Source organism: Eschrichtius robustus, chromosome 15, assembly GCF_028021215.1.
Source record: "Eschrichtius robustus isolate mEscRob2 chromosome 15, mEscRob2.pri, whole genome shotgun sequence".
Classification (NCBI taxonomy): domain Eukaryota; kingdom Metazoa; phylum Chordata; class Mammalia; order Artiodactyla; family Eschrichtiidae; genus Eschrichtius; species Eschrichtius robustus.
In genome coordinates this window covers 38,917,953-38,942,829 of record NC_090838.1, presented here as the reverse complement: position 1 = coordinate 38,942,829, position 24,877 = coordinate 38,917,953, and the positions used below count along the sequence as shown (strand labels likewise).

General features: G+C 39.7%; 2 protein-coding genes across 2 annotated transcripts in view; one reads left to right on the top strand and one right to left on the bottom strand.

Annotated features, from left to right (window-relative positions):
• PIGF (phosphatidylinositol glycan anchor biosynthesis class F) overlaps positions 1 to 5,775 on the top strand; it is a 39,864-nt gene extending 34,089 nt beyond the window's left edge. The window contains exon 6 of the mRNA XM_068564976.1: positions 5,465 to 5,775. Coding sequence (XP_068421077.1) covers positions 5,465 to 5,578 — 114 coding nt within the window. The 3' untranslated portion in view covers positions 5,579 to 5,775. The remainder of the gene's footprint in view (positions 1 to 5,464) is intronic.
• Positions 2,833 to 24,877, bottom strand: part of RHOQ (ras homolog family member Q) — a 37,494-nt gene continuing 15,449 nt past the window's right edge. Inside the window, exons 3-5 of the mRNA XM_068564978.1 lie at positions 9,937 to 10,101; positions 9,533 to 9,628; positions 2,833 to 6,141 (exon numbers count right to left, since the gene is read on the bottom strand). Coding sequence (XP_068421079.1) covers positions 5,986 to 6,141; positions 9,533 to 9,628; positions 9,937 to 10,101 — 417 coding nt within the window. The 3' untranslated portion in view covers positions 2,833 to 5,985. The remainder of the gene's footprint in view (positions 6,142 to 9,532; positions 9,629 to 9,936; positions 10,102 to 24,877) is intronic.

Genomic DNA, 24,877 nt, shown 5'->3' with positions numbered 1-24,877 from the left:
TAAGGTGACCATATGTGCGTGGGTTTATCTCTGGGCTTTCTATCCTGTTCCATTGATCTAAACTTTTTTTTTTAATTGAAGTTGATTTACAATGTTGTGTTAGTTTCAGGTGTTCAGCAAAGTGATGCAGAATATATATATATATATTCTTTTAGATTCTTTTCCATTATAGGTTATTATAAGATACTAAATATACTTCCCTGTGCTATACAGTAGATCCCTGTTGTTTTATATATGGTAGTGTATATATGTTAATCCCAAACTCCTAATTTATCCCTTTCCCCCTTTCCCCTTTGGTAACCATAAGTTTGTTTTCTATGTCTGTGAGACCATTTCTGTTTTGTAAATAAGTTCCTTTGCATCATGTCATATCCTAGATTCCATCCAGATTAATTTCCCAGGGTCAGATATTTAACAAGGGGCAGACCTGAGACTCAAATCCAGTCTAATACAAAAATCAGTGTTCTGGGGTTCCCTGGTGGCGCAGTGGTTGAGAAATCTGCCTGCCAGTGCAAGGGACACGGGTTCGAGCCCTGGTCTGGGAAGATCCCACATGCCGCAGAGCAACTGGGCCCGTGAGCCACAATTACAGAGCCTGCACGTCTGGAGCCTGTGCTCCGTGACAAGAGAGGCCGTGACAGTGAGAGGCCCGCGCACCTCGATGAAGAGTGGCCCCCGCTTGCCACAACTAGAGAAAACCCTCACACAGAAACGAAGACCCAACACAGCCATAAATAAATAAATAAATAAATAAATAAATAAATAAATAAATAAAATTTAAAATAATACAGACATACACTTAAAAAAAAAAAATCAGTGTTCTTTTTTTTTTTTTTAATTTATTTTATTTTTGGCTGCGTTGGGTCTTCGTTGCCCCTCCAGGGCTTTCTCTAGTTGAGGTGAGTGGGGCCTACTCTTCGTTGTGGTGCGCAGGCTTCTCATTGCAGTGGCTTCTCTTGTTGCAGAGCACAGGCTCTAGGGCGTGTGGGCTTCAGTAGTTGTGGCACACAGGCTCAGTAGTTGTGGCACACAGGCTCAGTAGTTGTGGCACATGGGCTTAGCTGCTCTGCGGCATGTGGGATCTTCCCAGACCAGGGCTCGAACCCGTGTCTCCTGCATTGGCAGGTGGATTCTTAACCACTGCACCACCAGGGAAGTCCCAAAAATCAGTGTTCTAATCACTATTCTTTACTACTTACAACATGCTTTGAAATATATCAAACTCTTTATATTGGTACATTTTCCTTTCTTAAAAAGTAAGCAGAGTTTTATAGTGATGCCTGATCAGAAGAAAGCAGTGTGGTCTTCAGGTAGAAATAAGCTTATATAATTTTGAAATGTCTTTCAACCAGCAATAATATTGATTTTTTAACAGAAAAAAAGTTATATCTATATCATTTAAGAAGTTTTTTAAAGCTTATTGGGGTGAAATTGTTTTATTTCTAAGAGAAAAATAACTTATTGGTAGTACCACGTACCAAGATCCTATATATCAGGGCTTTGTTAATGCTGATTATTTTAAGAGAACACTGACCTTTTTTTAAGTGCTGAAACATATAAGGAATCATTTGATTTAGAGAAAGGATAATAGTAATACTCTAAGCAAGATACTTTCTTCACATGATGCAGCTACTCATTTTTTTAAAGTTTTTCTTTTTGACAGTAACTGTAATAATTTTACCCAGTTGCATTATCTTTTGTTGCATTATCTTTTGTCCATATTATCTTTTATTATGCAAGAGGAAGTTTTTCTTTTATTTAGTGATTTAAAAAAATTTAAATTTATAAAAAACTGGATAAAAAGAAGATGGTTGTTTGGTGGTAATCACTTGTGACTTCCTTTACATGAATGTCTTTGAGTTTTCTATTTTCCGTAAACAAAACAACATAATTATATAGAGCCATCTCAGATTATCATAATTTGGAGAAATGTTTATAGCAACGCAGTTGAATTGTCTCTTCAATAGATGATACCATGTGTGTTTTTTTAATTCTATTTGTGGCATGAGGAACGTTAAATAGAAACATCTCCGTATGTGAGACAATAGTTTTAAATGGAAAACTTCAAGATCTATTTATGAAAATATGTGATTAAGCTAGGATTGTTTGACAAGTCAAAATGAATTGTTGCCATAGGATAGTTTTAATTTTTTTAAAGCAATATTAAGGTTAGCAGGAAATTGCTTGAGGAAAGGTTGTTCGTTGGCAACCTTCCCCAACTCCCTTCAACAGCTCCTTTTGCCATTCCCTATTAAGGAAAGTTGCCCTTATATAAAGAAATTCTCTTTTAGAAAATGACTATGTTACAGTTAAGGACTACTTATTTCAGAAAAAATCAAGCAGGAAAGCCTTGTCCATCACTAGCAAACAGTCTCCAAAGGCAGTCCAACATTTTAATTTGCTGATGGCATGGATTCCTTGACATGTTGAATAGCAGGTGTTCCAAGCCTTAACCCCTCTTAAGGCAAAACTTTCTAACTAATATTTACTTCATTTTTGGCATTCCACTGGAGGTGAAGTATAGCAGCTGTTTAAAGAATGTGTGTGTAAATGTGTATATATGTGTTTGGAAACAAAGAGCCACACTGAAATTACAAAGTGATTAAAATAGAATTTAGAAACCCAAATTGGAACTTGGCTGGATTCATGAGGGATTACAATTCTCCCTACACTTTGACAATGTCCTTTACCAAAGTGCAGATGCTCACAGTTGGCCGATGATGCGGAGATCCACCACATGAGAAACAGAGGAAAGAATATTATCCCAAGTGTTTACATAGAGTGTTAAATAAAAACTACTAAGGTAAGAAGGTCAGTGCTTTACATAGATAGTAAACTATGCATATTATTTTATTTGTAACCCCATGTGTTAAGATGGGACACTATTAAAGCAACAATCACTTAAAAAGCAACAACCAACAAACCAGTATTTAATTTGGTACTTAAAATTAATAATTAAAACCAAATGGAAGCAATGCCTAAAGTAACTAAGATAATTCACAATAAAAACCATTAGTGCAGGCTCTACTTATTGGAAATATGATAATTCAACATAGGCTAACCTAAAATGTACCTTTAGAGATAGAATAAGGATATAAGCAAAATATTAAATAAGATTTCAGGAAGCCCCTAAAATTATTTTTAAGAACTTCAGAACTGATTACCTATATGCAAAAAAATATTAACTATAAGTTTAAGTTCATTCATACATGACCTTATTTGAAGCAGTGTATTTTCATTCACTAGCAAAATTCATGTCAGTAAGATATTTTTGAAGTATTTTATTGTCCAGATATTTCACTACTTTGAACTAGTTGTTCCAGTGATTAGCCTGAATTTCAATGGAAACCTAAGTCTTAAATGAAGACATGCTTCTGAAAATAAGGCAACTTTTCTACAATCTGTTTATGAACAGAAAAAAAAATCTTTGGTTTTAGTTAAACTAGCAGGAAGGATTTTGCAAAAAAGCAATACTAAAGAACCAAACAACGAAAAGGCTCTTAATAAGCAATGGGAAACTCCAAACCCCATCAAGGTCAATAGAGTACCTAAGGCACCTCAGGTTCAGATGATACAATCATCTTTGCTTAGAGTTCTAATAATCTATATACAGGATTTTTACCATCTTAAGAACATGAAGCCAAAAAGGTAATGTCCAACAATGATTATTTTAAGAAAGAAGAAAATCCTAAGAGTTGATAAATGGGAGAGATTAGAGATCATCTCCTCTACCTCCCAGATGAGGAAAATGAGGCCCAGTCAAGAAACAGAGGTGACACCAGAGTTTGTGTTTCCAGACTCCTAGTCCATTTCTCTTAGGGCAGGACAAATTCTAGATTTTAACTTTATTGGCTAGGAAACCCAGTGTGAAGAGTTTCAGAGATGTGAATTTGAGGAAGAAAAAAAAAAAATTCCCATCAAATCCCCAAAGGCAAGTTGGAAATAAATGTATAATACTTTACTGTCTTAATTCCTTTATACCATGTGTTGGACAACTTAGCTAATATACTAATTGAGTTATACAGTTCTTTTCAATTCTATCTAAAAATAGCAGACCAAAATTAAATGAGAAAGTTACATCAGATTCCACTTGAGCATACATAAGGCCATGGTACTTAATGCGAACCACCACTTCTTGGGAGAAAGAAGACATCCACTGTCCAATTCAGGAGAGAAAGCTCCTGACCAGTTATCCAGTAGACTCTCTACACGTCAATGGGGAAGATGATGCTTATTATTTTTTAAAAAATCTCTACAAAGCTCACATACAAGACAGTACATCCTAGATTTGTGACTGCTATGAGCATTTAAGGCTGTCATTTTCAAGTATCAAAGTTTAGTGTTCCATTACCCAATCTGTGCAATAGACATAGCTATAAGCTCAAGTCATGGAAATTAACAGAAGCTCACCAAAGACATAAAGAAATCATAATTTAGGCAACAGCATTTTTAAATGTAGGAAAGCCTGGGAAAAATTTTATGGATTAGATTATGCTTCTCTGAACTGCATTAGTTTGTTCACACTGAAACTTTGTCTAACACTATTGTCTGTTGCATGGCATTTGGAATAAGGTAGATCAACAGCAGACCAAACAAGAAAGCTTAATTAGGTAACAGAACTAGTCATTAAGATGGTTCACCTCTACCACAGTTATACGGCCTGTTTCCCTAGAGAAAGATTAGAAATGGCTCCAGTATACCAAATAAGATTCATAGATAAACATGAGAAAATTTTTTTAAAGCAGGACCTTTCAAAATCTAGGGACTACCATGCACTGCTCGAGGATGAAATAAGTCAATGTTATTTACTTCTGGCTTGATGTAATACTGTGAAACGTAATATGGCTGGAGAAAATGGGTATTTGGAAGCCAGTATGTCATTTAACTTATACTCTAGGTGTGTACATAAGCTGTAGTTCTGTAACTTCTACTGCGGTTCCAATATCTATATCTGAAAGGTGAAATCAGTTTTATTATGAAAGCAGTTGCTTTGTTATAAATTCCATGTAACATGCTTGAATTGAAGGTCTTTTCTCTTTAACACAATTTAAAGTTTCTTGTGGTTTGGTCAGCATACACCCTTTTCGTTTCATTTGATATACAAGCCAATGTGGAAATTAGAAAAACAAAATTACCAACTAGTTCAGAGAGCTAAATTGAGTCCAGGATTATGGCAAAGTCTGACCCAAAGTTTTAATTTGTAATTTCAGCATGTTTCTCATGCAGTTTGGGGAGCATCAAACTAAATCTACAATCGCCAGAAACCTTTGTTACAGTTGAATGCACATTAACTAAAGTGTGTACATTTTTAGTGTTCATGATAAATGCAGATATGACCTTATTACACTTTTGGCATTCTTTAAGAAAGCACATTAAGCTTTAATATAGAAATATTTAGGTTACACTTGTGCTCAAGTAATAATAAAACATTTGTTCTTTTTGATCTCATACATTCTCTCCTCAGGAATGGCCCATCTCCTGCACGCTTGGAGCAACCTTTGGCTACGTGGCTGGCCTTGTTACTTCACCACTCTGGATATACTGGAATAGAAAGAAACTTACATACAAGAACAATTAATTGGAGCAAAGGGAGAAGATATTTCTTTGTGCAGATTCCATAAAGACTGTGCAGACATGTATATGGTCTAAGCCAGGCAGTTCCACTTAACAGCACTGTTTTTTATGTAGTTACAATATGATGTGATTGTAGCTTTTTAAACTATGAAACCCCTGAGAGATTGTACCTTCTAGTTGAAATAAAGTATTTATAATAGATTGTGGCTTCAGATGCTGTTTGTTGCTTCTTGGACCTTTAAGAAACATTCTTAATCAACTTTATAGAATTCTGAGGACAGGGTTTGTTTTTTTTTTTTCCTTTCAAGTTTTAAACTGCTTCATTATTTATAAGAGGTCTGGGTATAGCTTTAGCATTTCATATGCTTTCTGAGAGAAATGGACAGTTTACTTGGCCACTGAAGACGTTTCTCACGTAATTAAACAACAGTTTATACATCTTGATCCTATTCTTTTTTTTACTGTGTGTTTCTTTGGAGTTAAAATGGCTATGATAGCCTCATCAAAAACAGTCTTCAATCCCTTCTGGGTTAAAGCTGAACATTCCACATAGCAGCACGCACCTATCTGGGAGGGAGAAAAAAAAAATCACAAATATATACAGTCTTTTTTACAACAACTGATACCACACAAACACACCATTACAAGGAAAATCATAAAATGCAAAAAGAATGAAATCATTCATATTTATGATACCCAGAGACAGCTAACTGTTAAAATACTAGTGTATATTCTTCCAGACTTTCTCTATGGAAAATTCTTTCATTCATCACATATTTACTGGGTACCTACTATATGCCAGGCTCTGTTTTTAGGTGCTGGGGATCATGTCAATGAACTGAGCAGAACAGCAAAGTCTCCGCTGTGTGATGCTTACGTTTGCTTAAGTTCTACTGGGGGAGGAACACACAAAGGAATATAGAGCAGATGGTGGCACATGCTACAGGTTAAAAAAAAAAAGCAGAGTGAGGGAGGGAAAGGGTGCAGAGGACAGTGGTGGTGGTCAGAGAAAGCTGCTCACCAAGGTAAAGTTTGAGCACTGAGGGATACCTAGGGGAAGAGTTTCCAGGAGGACAGAGCCACAGATGTAACGACCCTGATGCAGGAGCATGCACAGAGCATTCAGGGGGTGGGAAAGAAGCCAGAGTGGCAGGAGAGGGTGAGCAGGGGTAATGGCAAGAGAGGCAGTCAGTGAGGCAGCCTCGAGGTAGCGACCTCGAGTAAGGACTTTGGCTTCTACTGTGAGAGGGGACCCATCCATCCATCCATCCATTTGTTCGTTCATTGAAAACTTACAGAGCACTCTCATTTGCCAAATGTGAGAATATAGCAAGGAACAAAATTAAGTCCCTAAGCTATTCTCATGAAGCTTATATTTTAGAGGGAGAAGACCATGGACTAATAAAGAGGTAGAATATGTGGTCTGGAGAAAAATGGGGAAGGAGATAGGGAGTGGGGAGAGGTCAGGCAAGGCCTCACTGAGAGAGTGATATTTGAGTGAAAGAATGAACAATGTCTACATCAGGAAGACTATCCCAGGCAGAGGGGGCGGTGAAAGGACAAAGGCTCTGAGGCAGAAGATTGGGGAAACTGCACAGAGGCCGAGTGCCTGGAGCACAGTGAGTGAGGCAGAGAGGGGCGGGGCCTGTACGCCAGGGTGAGGACTTGGGCCTTTATTTATTCGGAAGATAATAAAGCCACTGGAAGATTCTGAACAGAGCAGGGAGCTGATGGAGCTTCTATTTTTAGTCTCACTCTGGCTGCTGTGTTGAGAAAAGGTTAACAGACACAGACAGAAGCAGAAAGGTGAGTGAGAAGCTGTTCCAGTAATCCAGGCCAGAGAGGGAGGGGGCCTGAGCCAGGCTGCCAGAGGAGGGGACGGTGAGGAGCGTTTGGATTCTGGGTATATTCTGAACGTAGAAAAATATATTTTGCTGGAGGGTTCACTGTACGGTATGAGAGAAAGAGCAAGGTCAAGTGTGACTTCAAGGTTTTTGACCCGAGTAACTGAGAAGACTAAGCCTAGAGGATAAAATTGGGAGTTCTGTTTTGGACATGTTAGTTTTGAGATGCTTACCACCCGGATGGACTTGTTGCATGACCAGTTGGATAACCAAGTCTAGAGTTTAGGGAAGAGGTCCAGGCTGCAGATAGAAATTTGGGAATCTCAGTAGCAGACTGTTCAAACCACAAGACGGATAGAAGCTTAGCAGGCTTAAAGACTGAGTGTGGATATAGGAGGAGAGACATCCCAGAAGCTGAGTGCTGATCCCTGGACCCTCAACATTCAGAGATGGGGAGATGAGGAGATGGAGGAGAGGCCAACGAGCGGGAAGAAAGCCCAAGAGAGGGCGTTCAAGGAAGCCAAGTGAATGTGTTTCAAGAAGGGACCAACTGTGCCAAATGCTGCTGACAGGTCTAGAAATGGTGTTTTGCAACCACTTTTTTTCCCCTTAAACTACATAATAAACATGAACATCTCAGTAAGTAAATTAGTATAAATTTTTAATAGATGCAGGGTTGTTTTTTTTTTTTTTTTTTGCTATTATAAACAAAGCAGCAACTTTATGGCTATCTCTTTAAGCACATCCCGAATAATATTCTTAGGATAAACTCCTCCCTGTGAAATTGCTTGATCAAAAGTGTACATGACTTTAAGGCTTTTGCATGTTGTTGAGGCTGCTTTTACTCAAAGACCAACAGAACAACCGAGTACCCATTTCCTTACACCCTTGGAACAGTGGGTATTCTAATTAATGTCTCTTTTTTTGTGTGCCAATTTTATAGATGGAAATTGAACTTACATTTGACTACTAAGGAATATGAACATATTTTGTATCTTCAATGGCAATCTGCATTTTTTGGAGAATCCCCCACTGATGTTCTGAGTCCCTTTTCCTACTGGGGTATGCACATGTCTTTTTCTGATTAATCCATATGCAAGGGGTTCATGTCCACTAAGGATATTAACCCATTTTTCTGCCATAAATGTCAAGTTTGTTATATGACTTTTAATTTTATTTCTGGTATTTGATGTCATTAAATTTTTATGTAGTTAAATCATCAATGTTTTCATTTATGACTTTTACCTTTATGAAATTTAGAAATTCCTTCTCTCCTAAGATGACAGAATTTAATATGTGAAATTCCTTGTTAGTAGCTTGTTAGTAAAGCTATTTATCTTTTGCTTTAGGAAAAACTGTTCTCCAAAAAGTTTTCTTGCTTTCTTCTGCCTCCTGATAGTATTTTTAAAAACACCTTATTATATTCCATTTCCACATAAGTCCTGTTAAAGTCATAACATCTAAAAAATAGAATCCAATCATGTTAGGGGCAAATGGAGAAAAAAGTAAGCCTCGCTTTGGGGAGAGGAAGAATATAAGTTAAAAGGTATTTTGTGCATCACAGTTATATTTTTAAAATGATATTTTCCACCTTTCATAAAAATTCTCTTGTGGAAGAGAATTCAACAACACATTTCTTCTCCAACCTAGCCATAATTTTTTGTTTTTAACTGCAGACTTAAATTGTCCTCCTATTCCACTCCATTGCCTACTCCATGAGCCTTCACTGAAGACAGGGCCTGATTCAGCAGCCCCTATTTGTGATGCCTCTTTCTACACATGACTTACTAGGAAAATATTGTTGGCAGTGTAGCACAGGTGTAAAGGCCGGAGTGAGGCCTTTACTGAAGCCCAGCTCTGCCATTTACTACCTGCGGGACCTTACAAGTTACCTGACAAGTTACCTGACAAGGCTATGCCTCTGTTTTCTCCCCCATAAAACAGAGGCACTAGTAGACCAACCTCACTGTGTCGAGGCAAGGATTAAATGATCTAATGCATGTAAAACACTCAGCACAGGGCCTGGCATACAGTAAAGCACAGTAAATATTAGCTTCTATTATTACCTTAGCTTCATTTACATTTATTTTTAAATTCTGTAAAGGTTGCATTACCTCTTTTGCTAGTTTCTGTCCTTGTTCCACACATATAGGTTTTTCCTTCATATCATTCAGTCTTGCTAAAGTTTTGGGGTCATCTCGGAGATCAATCTAGTTAAGAAAGGTTAATAATGTCCCATAACATTATCAGTCTTTAAAGATAAAGCATGTAGTCCCATTTAACCCCACGTATCAAAAAAAGATTACAAAAGAACCTAATCTTTAAAACCAACTAATATGGTAATTGCTTTCTTTGACACTACTTTTTCCAAAAATGTGACAGAATTTATTATAACTAACAACTGAGATTAAACATATATTATCTCATTTGCTAAACCTTAGGGCCATTTGTCTGAGAGCAACACCACAGGCAGGCCACAGAGGTTATTCTTAAATGGGTAAAATCAAAGCAGACATACCTGAGTTCCTATTAATAAAAAGGGTACATTTGGTGCGTATTCCTTAAGTTCTGGTACCCACTCCTCTTTCACATTTTGAAATGAGGCTGGATTTACCACAGAGAAGCATATAAGGAAGACATCAGTCATTGGATAAGATAAAGGCCTCAGACGATCATAGTCTTCCTAAGGAAGGAAGAAAAACCTCATTATTTCCATTTCTAGAGTTTACTAACAAACATGTACATTAGAGTAGATGGTCAAAGAAGCAAAGTCAGGACTATTCCACAAATGGAATGTATGGCATACTACAAAAAACAACATAATTCCATTGGTCTTTGCTATTCTTCCTTTGGAAGCTCTGAACACCACTGGGGTAAAAATATGACAATATCATTAACGTCTACAATGAAACTTTGAGAAAATACATTGTGATGATGAGAGTTGTCACTGGAAGCATTTTTAACTGAAAAGTTTGCACACAGAATTGATTGTAGCTAGATATTTAAGTATAGTCATTTATAATAATATTATATACTGAATGTTCACTATGTTATTAAACATATGATCCATATGCTTTCTCATGTATTACTTACTTAATCCTTGTAAAAACTATATGACATAAGAACCATTATCTCTATGTTGCATTTGTGTAAACTGAGGCAACAGAAATTAAATAACTTGTGTAAGGAAGTATATAGCAAGTAAAGGAGATGGGATTCAAACCCTGGCAGTTTCACTTCAGAACCTATGCCTTAACCACTATACATCTTCACTGAGACCTTAAATCTTTGCTTTCCCTGTTTATATAGTTTTCTTAATTTTTTTTTTTTTTGTGTGTGTGTGCATATGCATGTTTGTGTGAAAATTTAACGATAGAAACATACTGAGTAAATCCACAAAATCCCCCTTCCTCTCCAATTTCCATTCCTTTCCTGAAATGTAGATTTTTCATATGTATCTTTCCAGTTATTTTCTGTGCGTGTATATGCCTACAACTGTACATATTTAAACATCAGTACACAGACGAAAACCGTGCAACCCATGTTGTTCTGCACCTTTCAGTATGTCTTGGACATGGTTCCAGAACGGAATACGTTAGACTGCCATATTATTTTATTTTTTTATTTAAGTATAGTTGATTTACAATGTTGTGTTAGTTTCAGGTGTACAGCAAAGTGATTCAGTTATATATATATGTATGGGTGTGTGCATATATATATATATAATATACATATATATATATATATATGCACACACACATGATATCTATTCTTTTTCAGATTCTTTTCCCTTATAGGTTATTACAAAATATGACTTCCATATTTAAACTGCTGCTTCACATTTTATAGAAGGGCTGTACTATTGATGGCTGTTTTAGCATCTCTCCATCACAAAAGACAGTGAAGATCCTGTTTCATTTAGATTATTTCCTATGACACAAAATTCTACTCGCTTACATTTTTGTGAGTGAATAGTCAGGATTCCATTTTTGTCAGGGCTAGCCTCTCATCTGGTTTCAAGGAAACTTTATTTTTGGCCTAAGCCACCACCCCTCTTAAATGACCTGCTTCACTACTAGAACTGCATGAATGTGGAATTAAAGGCATATTAAAAACATCTTCCACTCAGAGTTTCAGGTAGTATTTCTCTCATGGGACAATTTTCCTTTCATGTCATCTTCTGACATTTTTCTTACTACAATGTTACACTCCAACTCATATCATTATCTCAAACTCTTGACTTTGGAGTTAACCCTCCTGTTTTTCTGCGATGCTTTTGAAGGGCACATCTGCAGTTTGGAGCCAAGGGCATTGAAAGATTTCTCAAGTGTTGGCTCAGGACAAGACGGGAAATGCCATCCCCAATCTTCTTTAGCGTTTATTTTTAAAAGTGGAGGCCTCTAATTGGTTTCGAATAAAGCAGTGCTCTGGTGTTAAGAAATGATTAATAAAGAGATCACGCAAAATGGGTATGAAACATGCTGGCACCCCAGTCAGTTACAAGAGGACTATTATCAAAAGTATAACATGTTTTAAAAATAAGTTTGAGTGTTAAATAGTACAATTTGGTGAATTAAGTATACTTCTTGTACTTTACTGCCTATTTCAAACTGCATGCCGAGAAGAAGAATTAAAGAGACAGTATTTGATCTTAGCATTCTACCTGGCAACTACCTAGCAGTTTGTTCCTGAGCAAACTTGCACACGGCACGGTCAGGGAATGGGGGGCTCTTACTACAAACCTCTCCTCATCCATATTTCGAGATCCAGTTTTCACAGAATTATAAATGAGAATACTATCTCATAGGATTATGAGGAATAAATGAGATATTGCAACTAAAGCACTCAGCAGAGTGTCAAGCACATAAAAGAACTCTTTCAACTCTTTAATGTAAATTCTTCATCCCACGGGAAACTCGTTCTCCTATTCTCTGCCAATCCACGCAGGGTCCCATCAGTGGCAAATCAGCCCTGGCTCTGCATTGTTCTCTCTCCAACCACAGGGAAGAAACTCCTTTAGTGAAAAATAAAATTTTCTACTCTGGCATTAAAACACACAAATCAAACTGAGGTCTCTTGAGGACAGTATAATTTTCAGATTTATAAAAGAGAATGATATATTATTACTGTACTAATTAGTCATTTGGGGGACTCGAGAGCCTTAAGACTATTTAAAATGTAATAAAAAAAAAAACTACACATTTTTTAAGAAAATCAAATTGGATTTTTTTAATGAAAATTTTACCTCATCAGGGAAATAGAAAGTGCACTCTTTCTCTGGGAGGGTATTACAAGAAATGAAAAGCAAGTGAATGCAAAGTTCTCTAGAAATGCTTAATACTCAAATATTCATCCAAACATTCTATAGAACATAAGTCTATTGTACAGATTCCTTTCATAACCATAGTGCATACTGATTTTCCTTGAGAGACATGTGGGCACAAAGGAAGGGAACTAGACTAATCATTTCTAGATTTGTTAAACTGTAGATTTTTGTTGGAATAGTTAAAATGTGAAGAATTGGGGTTAAAAAAAAAAGACAAGTGTGTTTAGAACTCCTTGGAAAGAAATGTTACTTCTTAAGTCTGAACCATCTAAAATGAACTCCTTCTGCCTGTAATCTCCAGCTAAATAATTGGCAGTGATTATCAGAATGAGACCTTTCTGCTTCCATCCAGCCTGAGTAATTAGAAGTCTAATAATAGATAGCAAATTAAAAAAATAAACAATCCCCTGTGCATACTGTACCCTGCATCATATACAATTGTTTATATCTACTGTGCAATATCTTGAGTGAACTTAATGTGAAATTTTAGATTTGGGGATAAATAAATTGAGGCATACAATTCTTTCCTCCCCAGCTATATATTTAAAATTTGACAACACAAAGAAAGTTAAATGCGCAACTGCCCTTTCTTTTAAAAGAATTCCTCAAAGCCAATTCCCTAGTGTCCTCCTAATTAAGAAATCAATTGTATTTTAGTCCAAAAAATTTTTTTTAAAGGTAGATATTTAAACATTTCAGCCTGGTAACTGAAATGTTCTCAGTGTATTAAAGACAACTGTCTTACATCAAAACCATAAAAAACAATGGTGAATTTGGTCAACAGGATTGTTGAACTGCTTAGTAAAATCTTTAGCTTCTTAGCAATTGGCTAAGTACCAGCGGGATCCATTTTTTTACAGTGTATTCTGGTAGCTTAGTGATTAGGCTCTCCGTTCTCATCAGGAGTGCCTGATCTGTGAGGATGACAAGCTTCACCCTTCAACAATATCACACGCTGACAATCTGACAAGAAGAGTCCACAGACAATAAGAGACCAACGAAATGTGCACTGAGAGGAAACAAAACACCTTCAGGTGCAACAGAGAACTGTAGCAAATGGCCATCAGTCAGGAGACCCCTTTTTATGCCCAGCTCAGTCAGCAGCCCAGAAGTGTGCCCATTTCTGTACCACCTTTGTTCCCTTGGCATGGACCTGGGTGCTCCCTCCCACTTTAGTGACTTCTGTTTAAAATACATGTTTTTGTACCACAATATTCATTGCAGCTCTATTTACAATAGACAGGACATGGAAGCAACCTAAGTGTCCATCGACAGATGAATGGATAAATAAGATGTGGCACATATATACAATGGAATATTACTCAGCCATAAAAAGAAACGAAATTGAGTTATTTGTATTGAAGTGGATGGACCTAGAGTCTGTCATACAGAGTGAAGTAAGTCAGAAAGAGAAAAGCAAATACCATATGCTAACACATATATATGGAATCTAAAAAAGAAAAAAAAAAATGGTCGTGAAGAACCTAAGGGCAAGACGGGAATAAAGACGCAGAGATGCAGACCTACTAGAGAATGGACTTGAGGACACGGGGAGGGGGAAGGGTAAGCTGGGACAAAGTGAGAGAGTGGTAGTGTATATATGAACATATATACACTACCAAACATAAAATAGGTAGCTAGTGGGAAGCAGTCGCATAGCCCAGGGAGATCAGCTCGGTGCTTTATGACCAGCTAGAAGGGTGGGATAGGGAGGGTGGGAGGGAGGGAGATGCAAGAGGGAAGAGATATGGGGATATATGTATAACTGATTCACTTTGTTGTAAAGCAGAAACTAACACACCATTGTAAAGCAATTATACTCCAATAAAAATGTTTAAAAAAATAAAATACATGTTTTTAGAACGTGTACACCTATTTAAAATACTTATCCAAAATATGTACTTTAAGCAAAATCACTCACGTTGTGTGGTACAGGCCTTGCCTTGCTTTTTGTGATATTCTATCACACAACTGGTCACTGAAAATCAATTAGTGAAGATGTTTTGAGATCATACTGCATGGAAGATGTTCTAAGGACACGTACACACAAATAAAAGAAATAATTGTCCCCTCGTCCCCTTTGGAGCTTATAGTTTAGTTGGGAATTCAAGACATGTACATAGAAAAAGACAGTCAGATACAACAATGGGAGAGTGTAAATTGGAGCAGGTGAATATATAAATGCTTAATCAAAGAAACATTAATAAGCACCTACTGAGACAGGTTGGGACCTGGGAACCTTTGCTACAGTGCTGCAATGCTTGCGCCTGAATAAACCTCTCCTGGAGCAACAAGATACAAAGAAACTATATGAGACTAAAAATAACTGTGTGCATGCGCAGTTGGGGCAAATTCTGGACCCAAAAGAGATCAATACAAAGAGACCAAAAAACCCAACTGCCACTTTTGAAGAGCCTGGAGCAAAAACAGGGGGTCAGGAGGAAAAACAGGGTACTGCGCATGCCCCCTGCACACACCACCACCACCAGAGGGGTGGGAAAAACACCTAAGCCACCCCTCCAGCCCAACCCCTGGACACACCCCTACCCTCACCCCATGTAAGGAACAAGCTCGTCCCTGCTCAGCGAGTGAGCAAGCAAGGAAACCTGTTGTTTGTTCTCGCTAGCTCCCTCCTGCTGCAGCAGGGGCCCCAGTAAAGCCTTGCCTGAATCTCTTGTCTGGCCTCTAGTCAATTTCTATTGACTGGGGAAGGCCAAGAACCCTGGTTGGTATCACTACTATGTGCCCAGAATGTGCAACCATCAGGGAAATGAAGGAAGGCCAAGATTCAGATCCTTTCTGACTTGTAAAACAATTTAAACATTTGCAAAGCTCTCATAAGATACCTGTATGTTAAAAATATGGCAACGAGCACGAATGAGCAAGAGTACCCATGGTGTGCCCGTGCACCTCACTAGAACTTTGTAGACCTCAAAGCCACAGCCTAGAACAGAAGAAGAAACTGTGGTGCTGATGAGAGAACATGCTTAAAGTTGGCACTGAGGAGGAAGAATTGATAAGTTGGAAGAGACAAAAACATTTATAACGGTTTCTGCTCTTAGGGAGTTCACGGCAAGGGAGACAAATGTATGCAGACATTGTATTACAAGTCAGAATGTGGTGAAAACCAAGGGTAGTAATTAGGGGACTCTAAAAAAAGACTTTTAGAAGAGGTGGCATTTGGGTTGGGCCTTACAGAACAGAGAGGATTGGAACATATATGACCTACTAGCATGTGGCCTTGGTCAAGTCACTTATTTCTTAGAGCCTTTGTTTATCAGTCTGTAAAATGGGAGATTATCAACAAGTGCTTTGAAGACTATAAAGTGCTATAAGAATATATTATGCCTCCGAATAATCCAGGACGTTACTTTGATTCAGAAAACAGTCATTATCAAAACCTGTAAGAGTTTTCCTCTGTAACAACCTAGAAAAAGTGGGACCACAATTGAAAAATTCTTTAACAGACAAGCCCCAGACATCTAAAGTCTAAAACAGCTTCTGACTACTTTGAGATATATAAAATGTAAGGCAACTAAGTAAGAATGTCCCTGACAACTGGTGGCTTGTGGTAAATGAAGGAGTAGTAATCTCCATCTGAAACATCTGTTTCTGGTGAGAAGCCTAAAATAGGTATCAGGCATGGCTCTTGAATCACTCTACCCCTTAAAAGGTGCTATACTAAAGCCAAGAGGACACATGGACTGAAGCTAGCTTCTGAAGATGAAGTGTTTTGTCAGAAATCTTATAAATTATCAACATTTCTTCAATAATTCTTGGTAACAGTAGTCTATGAAACCTCATTTTTTTGTGTTGTCCTTTTGTCACTTTCAAGTTCATTTTTCATATTTAACTTTGTGAAATACCACCTTTCACCCCCTTAAAAATAACTGTTTTTCAAGGAAGCTGGGTTGGGTTCTTTTGTGGAATATTTTGGTAGGTAAGTTTGGTTCAAAATGCATCAATGATGAGTTTATTGAATTTACCTACCACTCTCCTGCTACAGGTGGACTAAAGAAAATTTGGGGAGGAGAATTTTTTTTAAGTGCTAGAAATTCCTAAGAGGTCATTGTTTTTCAAAAACTTTAAAAATATTTGACTTTTTTTCCTTCCTTTTTTCTTTCCTTCCTTCCTTCCTTTCCTTTTTTTAAAATCTCTGTTCAGTTGTGAGATGGTATTTACTTATCATGAGCCTGATTAGCTCTTGGTAAAAGAATTCTTGAAACTGAAGGTTCAGCTTCTAACTTTAAGCAACTGTCATCTTCATATATTTTGATTAGAATAAGTCCATTTCCCAGTTAATTTATTAATTATTTAGCAGCTAGTGGACCAGATCTTTGCCTTCTTTTCCATTATCATCTTCCTTTTGGCTGCCTGACTTATTATAACTCCTGTTTAGGTTAGCTGGAGGAAAAAAAAAAGAGAGAGAGAAAAGTTTAAATGTGCGTTAGCAGAAAGACGACCAGCTGGAGAACTGGTTCTGCCATTATCTAACCGTGTCTCATGAACCTGCACTTCCTCATCTCTAAAAGGAGAGGACTGAACTAGATCACCACGTCACATGGTTAAAAACGCTCAAACTAACACTTTTTACCCTTGTGAGCAGCCCTAGTAACAGATTTAATGTGGGTGGAGGTTTAAACTACTGCATAAAAATTGAGTTTTAGGATACTGTTTTATCTAAGCTGACCCCCCAAGGCAGAGGATCAAGACTTAGCTAAATATGGCCCTTCGGCAAGCTTCATTTCCCCATCTGTGAGGGGAGAATAAATATAGCATACACATGTTAAGATAAATGAGAGAGCTGGTCAAGTGTTTTGAGCTCTTCAACAGACAAGCCTGACTTTCCAAAAAAAGACAAACCACAACTTCAGAGCCAGTGCAATTTCTTTTGTGCATGGTGAGATGACTTCCTTCATTGTAAAGGATTTAAGAGCTGCAAATCTACATCGTCTGGAGCTATAATTGCAAGTCTCTTTCACTAAAACAGAGGTCAGCTGGCCTAAGGCATGCAGAAGGAAGGTCAATGTCAGGTCACACTTCTGTGCAGTGTACTCCTTTCCTAACTTTTTTTGGTACAAATTTCATGTTGATGGAATAGTCATGCATTCTTTTATTTCAACAAATATATGCCCACTAGGTGCTGAACACAGTGTACTCCAGTGAGAAACAGATGTGGACCCTGCCCTTGTGGAATTCATGGTACAACAGAGGAGAGGCAAGTGCCTCCCCACTAGGGCAGGACTACTCTAGGTCCAGGGGACACTGTGGAAATGCGGGAGGTATTTTTGAGCGTCAACACGAATGGGGGAACTCTACCAGCATTTAGGGGTGGGAGCCAGGGTGCTACCTGACCTGTGTAGTGAAAAACAGTCCTGGGTCCTGCATGATTGATGAGTGTACCTCTAGGCACTGAATGACTATGAAAAGCCCTTTTATAATGACCTGAATCTAGGATCTATCTCTGTTGTATATTAGTAGAAAGGTAGATTTACTTGATGTTGTTCAAACATTACAGGAGTTGCTTACCACTGCAGAAAATTGCACACCACTGGCAATATTGCTCTTAGTACCCTAACTCACTAAAACACAAACCCGTTAGTCAACTTTTAGAGCTATTGCATTCGTGGTTGTTCACCTGACTACTTCATTATGATTTCTGAGTACTCAGCCCTGGGAACTTAGGAATTTAATACTGAAATAACTATTTTTATTATGAATTACTTTCCTTTTATTTTTCCTTCCTATTACTGCCAGGATGTTATATTGATTTAAAATGATATATACAGAAAGGTTATATTAGCTATAGATTTCATTTGAAGATGAGTATAGGAGAAACATGTTATAAAAATTGTTATCAAAGGGGGGATGGATCTAATATACTAGAGGCACTGAGTCAGGTATTTAACAAATTGGGACAAAAATGATTATAAATGCAAACTGGGATAGGTGCTGTGAAGGAAAACAGCCAGGAGAGAGAGAATAACCAGGACGACCAGCTTCAGTCTGGGTGGTCTGGAAAGACCTCTCGGAGGGAGCGATGTCTAACCTGAGATGTGAGGGATGCTTTGAGAAGCCAGATATAGGACAGTAGGGGCAAAAGGCCCAAGGCAGAAAAGCCCTGACAGATGCCTCCAGGGAGACTTCTGGAATAATCCAGGGTTCAGCTTGTGCAGCTGGATGGATAATGTCTTTTACAGGGATGAGGAAGACTGAGGGTGGAGAAGCACATTAGGGAGAAAACTCAAGAGGCCAATTTTGGGCATGTTAAGCTCGAGATGTTGAGTAGACAGTGGGAAAAGAATATCTGGAGGAGCTCTCTGCCTCTGAGTTCCAGACCCAGCTCTAGATGCCTCCTCTTGGCTGAACCAGAAGTATCTCAAATTCGACATTTCTAAACTAAAGTCACTTCTTCCCCCTCAAATCTGCAAGTCCTGTTGAGTTCACCGTCTCATGAAAAGACATCACCACTCCATCAGGATCAAACCATAACCCTGGGAGTCCTCAGTATCAACCCCAAACACAAAGTAAGTCAATCACTTGCCCAGCCAGTCTGTTCTTCCCTCTCCACACTCCTCACCTGGGCAGCTCCTACTCATCTTTCAAGCTTTGGTCTAAAAATCTCTTGGTCCAATAAACCTTCTCCAAACCCCCAATTCAGATCAAGGTCCCTCTGTAACACCTTCTCCTGTCGTCCCATTTCTTACACTGTAATACAATTGCCTCTTTTCTTATCTGTATCCTCCACAGGACTCTGTGAGGGCAGAGGACTACTCTTCAAAGTCTGGTTTATAGTAGCTGCTTATTAAATTCTTGCTGAATGAATGAGGGTAGTGTGTGGGAGATGAAGTCAGAAGGGCAAACCGCAGCCAGATCACGGTGGCCTGCACCTCCTTTACCGGCTGCAAAGCTGGAGATGGTGGATAAAGCGTCTGAATCCTCCACTAACAGATGAATTTCTCAGGTTGTAGTTACCACTTTCAGCCAAGATTCCAACTGCCTCCTAAGATCAGGGCCCTTTCTCTGTCCAACCCACCTTCCTGAATAATAAGGTGAGCTCTAAGGAGCAGAGCTTCAGACTGAGCAATTCTTCCAGCATTTTAGTTCCTGCTACTGTTTTTTACCACCACGTTTTTTCCATTGTCTTGACATTTGTTTTACCTAGGATGGAGGATATCATTGACTGTCTACCTGGCATCATTCTCCTACTTGTTCTTTCTTTCCAAAACTGATTTAGTTCAAGACCCACCACTCCTCTATCCAGACACATACCCCTGGGAACCCTGACCCCATATTTAGCTTAAAGAATTCCTGGTTGGATTTAAGCCAATCATGGAGTTTCATTCCCTACCCACTGGCCAAAGTCACTGGTTCCTAGGTGGGCACATGATCCAAGTAGTCCAATCAGAATGAAGTGGTCCCTGGATTATCCAAGGGGCTCATTCTCTGCTCCCTGGCCAAAGCACAGGCATACCTCATTTTATTGCGCTTCAGTTTATTGCACTTCGCAGATACTGCATTTTTTACAAATTGAAGGTATGTCGCAACCCTGCAGCGAGCAAGTCTGTCGGTGCTATTTTTCCAACAGCATTTGCTCACCTCATGTCTATGTGTCACACTTCGGTAATTCTCGCAATATTTCAGGCCTTTTTAAAAAAATCATTATTATATTTGTTATGGTATCAGTGATCTTTTTTTTTAAAGATTTTTTTTTGATGTGGACCATTTTTAAAGTCTTTATTGAATTTGTTACAATATTGTTTCTGTTTTCTGTTTTGGTTTTTTGGCTGTGAGGCATGTGGGATCCTAGCTCCCCCACCAGGGATTGAACCCACACCCGCTGCATTGGAAGGTGAAGTCTTAACCACTGGACCGTCAGGGAAGTCCCTGATCAGTGATCTTTGACGTTACTACTATGAACTCACTGAAGGCTCAGGTGATGGTTAGCATTTTTAAGCAATAGTTTTTAATTAAGGTATGCACTTTTTCTTTAGACATAATGCTTTTGCACACTTAATAGACTACTGTATAAACATAACTTTCACGTGCACTAGGAAAGCAAAAAATTCATATGCTCACTTTATTGCGATATTCACTTTATTGCATGGTCTGAACTCGCAGTATCTCTGAGGTGTGCCTGATATTGGTTCCTGGGTGAGCACAAGATCTAAGTAGTGCAATCGGCATGAAGTAGTCCCTAGATTACTGAAGGTAGCTCTTTCCTCACCCCTTCTTCTCCTTCTGCTGTTCCTCCTCCCTTTCTCTGTCTCCCTCTCTCTCCCTCCACCCCTCACTCAGTATGGAAGGATTTGCTACTCACTGGCCCCATCTCTGCAGCTCATGGAGACTATTCAGGGATCCCACTACATTGGCCGGTGCTGTGGTCCCTGTATCACAGGGGAGTAGTGCTGCCCAGGGCCAGCTATTTGGAGGCAGGCATATATATGTACCAGGCCTGACACTTCCAGGGGAACAGCCCTCTTACCCTTTTAATGCTTGAGCTACAGAGGACCCTTGGGCACTGTGGATTCAGGTCACCTGGGCTTCCCATGCAGCGAGGGCACCAACATAGAACGAGGAGTTACAGATGGGCCAAATGCAGAGGAAACACCATTTTCCTCCACTGTGGACTAACACCTACCTTCTTTGCCTCTGAGGCTGAGGAAGAGGCTTACAATGACTGAAGTCTTTCACCGGCAGACACCCTTAAACACAGACTTCTAATACACTAAGAACAGGCAGTCAGGCGGCGAGAGAAGCCTCAGGAACTACCCTCTGATTAAGTCTGAAATGCTGGTTTTCTCCATGCCCACTAGAGACAGCCACACTACATGGAGGAGTTAACCATGACTAGCAAACCCATTTGGAATCTGAGGTCTTGGACCACACTCCTTGGCCAAAGACACAGGACAGGCAGACGAGGGAGGGAGGCTTCTGGGCAGGTAGGCAAAATCAGGATGACCTAATGCGGTTCACAAATACATTTTCACAGAACAGACCCTTTAGAAAGTACACACAATTTCTGTTGGGGTGATGAAAATGTTCTGGAACTCGACAGAGGTGGAGGTTGTGCAACATTGTGAAAGTACTAAATGTCACTGAATTGTACACTTAAAAATGATTAATTTTACGTTGTGTGAATTTCACCTTAATTTAAGGAAAATACACATAGGTCCACAAGTATGCCAAGTTGGGTCCTCATGGGCACCCACACACATGGCGTGCACAAACACATACACACACACAGATTTCTTTGAAATTCAGAGAGGTGCTTGCACGTGGCAGAAATACACTTTCCCTGCAGGGAGTCCCTGGCAGAAATACCCAAGCCATCCACTCCTCAGGAGCTGCATTCATCACCGTGACACGCTTCCACATTGTGGAGCACGGCTTACCCTCCTTCGGGCATGTCTCATACCCCCTACTCTGCCTCTTCTGCATCACCCACTTCATCTTCTCCCCTCCAGCTCTGGCCTTCTTGTGCTACAGGAGGCTCCCAGCAGAGCTCTTTTCCAGGCTTATTAACGAGTCACCGCATTACGTTACTCTAGCCTTATTTTGCTTCACAGCACAGAGAGCCTTGCTCCTGGCTTTCACACTAGCCCAACTTTCCCACCAAACCTTCACCATCAGCCTATGAGATAGGGCAGCTCCCACTTTACTGATGAGGAAACTGAGGCTCAGAGAAACTCATCCAACTTGTCTAAAGTTACAGGACAGTTGGGCAGAAGTGAGGCAGGAAGGCAGTTCTCCAATCAACTAGTTTAGGACCCCCTGGCCCCTTTGCTCTAAGCAAGCAGTAGGTCATAGGTTTTAGACACAGACCTTTTAAATAAATCTTTGAATCATAGTTTTACTGGCTATGTGGCTCCAGGCAAGTTACTTACCGCTTCCGTTTCCTTCATCTGTAAAATGGACTAAACTGTTGGAAGATGAAACGCGCTAGCGTGGAGCCTGTGTGGTGGCTGCGAGCTTATCGCCACGCCCAGTCGTGCTCCTTAGCTCTTAAGTTTCAGCAGATGCGGCAAAGAGGAATAAATTGGTGGAAAAGGAGGACTGAGGGTAAAAGCGACTTTGTGAAAAACACTGAGAAATGTGGTTGCTTACTAAGTGCGTACGTTTCCATGGCGGGCAAGGACTGAAGTCAGGAATTTTATTAACACAACTGAAGAGAACTAAACTAATATACCCCAAATGTATTTTTGTAAAACAATGGTTCACGAGACCTGAGAACTGAAAAAGAATCATCATGCACGTGGACTTTGATGTGGCCGCCCGGCCCTCGCCGCCAGGCCCGCCCTCTCTGCCCAGTGCTGCACACAGCACGGGCAGTTTTCAGCTGCTGCCTGTAAAAGGTTCACTGGACCCACGTTTGTACGAGCATCCCCGTGCTCCCAGAAGCTCAGCCAATCCAGGAGCTGGACTTCCCACCACAGAGAACCTGGCTAGGAAGATGTGACATTGACCAAAACAAACTGGGAGCCCGTGAAACAAAATCAAAAAGAAGCAACACTATGGGCAGACAAGGAAACAATGACCGCGGTCATTCCAGGGGTTTCGAACGTCCATTCTCTTCTGCGTATCCTCATAAAACCCTTGGAGGCAGTGTGGGGACAGCAGCTGTCATCCCCCCATCTGGGGTGGAGGGCAGCAGCTGAGGCCAGGGCCGTCGGTGAAGTGCCGGCGAGACTGTGGCTGGAGCAGTTGGGCGGGTCAGGGTGGAGGTGGAGGCGGTTTTCAACCATAGCAGGTGTGGACCATAGAGCCCGGTCAAGCTGCACGGGAACCTGTGAGGTTCCAGCTCTCAGCCCTGCCCGGTGTAACCCAATAAGCTGAGTCCTTTCCAAGCCCACACATCAGCCCCTTTAGGGAGTCTGCTGCTTCCTGGAAAATCAAACAGCACACATCTCCCTTCAGAGAGCCACTAGCTTAGTTAAGCAATCTAGTAAGACCCTGGCAGCAGGGGAAGTCACTAATTCAATGACTTACACATCAGGAGCCTGCGGGCCTGGTCTGAGGTCCAGTGCAGCTCTCATGGGCTGCGTGTGTAACTCATACAAGTAATTTCAGTGTGCCTGTTTTCTCATCCATTAAAACAAAGGCAGGGGGAGGGGTGGATAATATCACCTACCTCAGAGGTTGTTGTTATGATTAAATGGGATAAACAGACCCAGAGAAGGCTTCTGATGTAGGCATGAGATTAATGACAAGAGACACATACGCTAAGTGCCACAGGAATTCACAGGAGTATGTCTACCACCTGAGGACTAGAAAAGGCTGCATGGAATACCTGTTCTACCCATGTCCTGTCCCCACCCCAAACCCACACACTCATGCCACCTCCTCACCTAGGAAAACAGTCCTGACCCTCCCCCACCCCCATCCCCAGAGCTGGAAGTGCCCCTTCCTACCTCCCAATGTCAGTATCTGGAGGTGTAGTTAATAAATATAGGGGAACTATAGTAGGACACCCTAATAATTTGACATATGGCTACATGTTGAGAATTAAATTCATGAAAATGAAACCGTAATCGTCATTAGTCATCTGCGATATGGGTCATTACTAAGAGATGACGGAGATTCTTGAAAACACCCAAATCTAATCAAGGTGATTAAAATGTAACTAAAGGAAGCTGTAACCTAATAGAATATGTTTTGGCCTGTCTGAAAAATGTTGACTTAAAAGTTATTGTCTATAGAGACTCTAAATAGAGTCTAGCAAAGGAGAAACTGCCTAATTAGAATATTTGTGTCCATCTAGCTTTGCCCAATGGTAAGACGCTAAATGTGGTGGACAAACAGATCCTGAACACTAGAAAGCCGAGCTCTCATGTGGGAGAGGCAGTTGACCATGTGGTTCCAGGATCCAGATGAAATTCACATCTCCTCTAAGACCTTTTGCTCCAAAGCCTGAATCCCAAGAAAGCTTCTAATGAATTCATTTTCCTGGGTACCTTATGCTAAGGAAAGGTACACTGGATAACAGGCACTGAAAAGGTATCTATCACTATAGCTTTGATCTTCATATTTATGTTTTCTAACTATTAAAACAAATTGGAGAAGAATTCAGTTAAATGCTAGCCAGTTGAACACATGAATTTATCTTGATCTTTCCAAAATCCTCTGACATGTA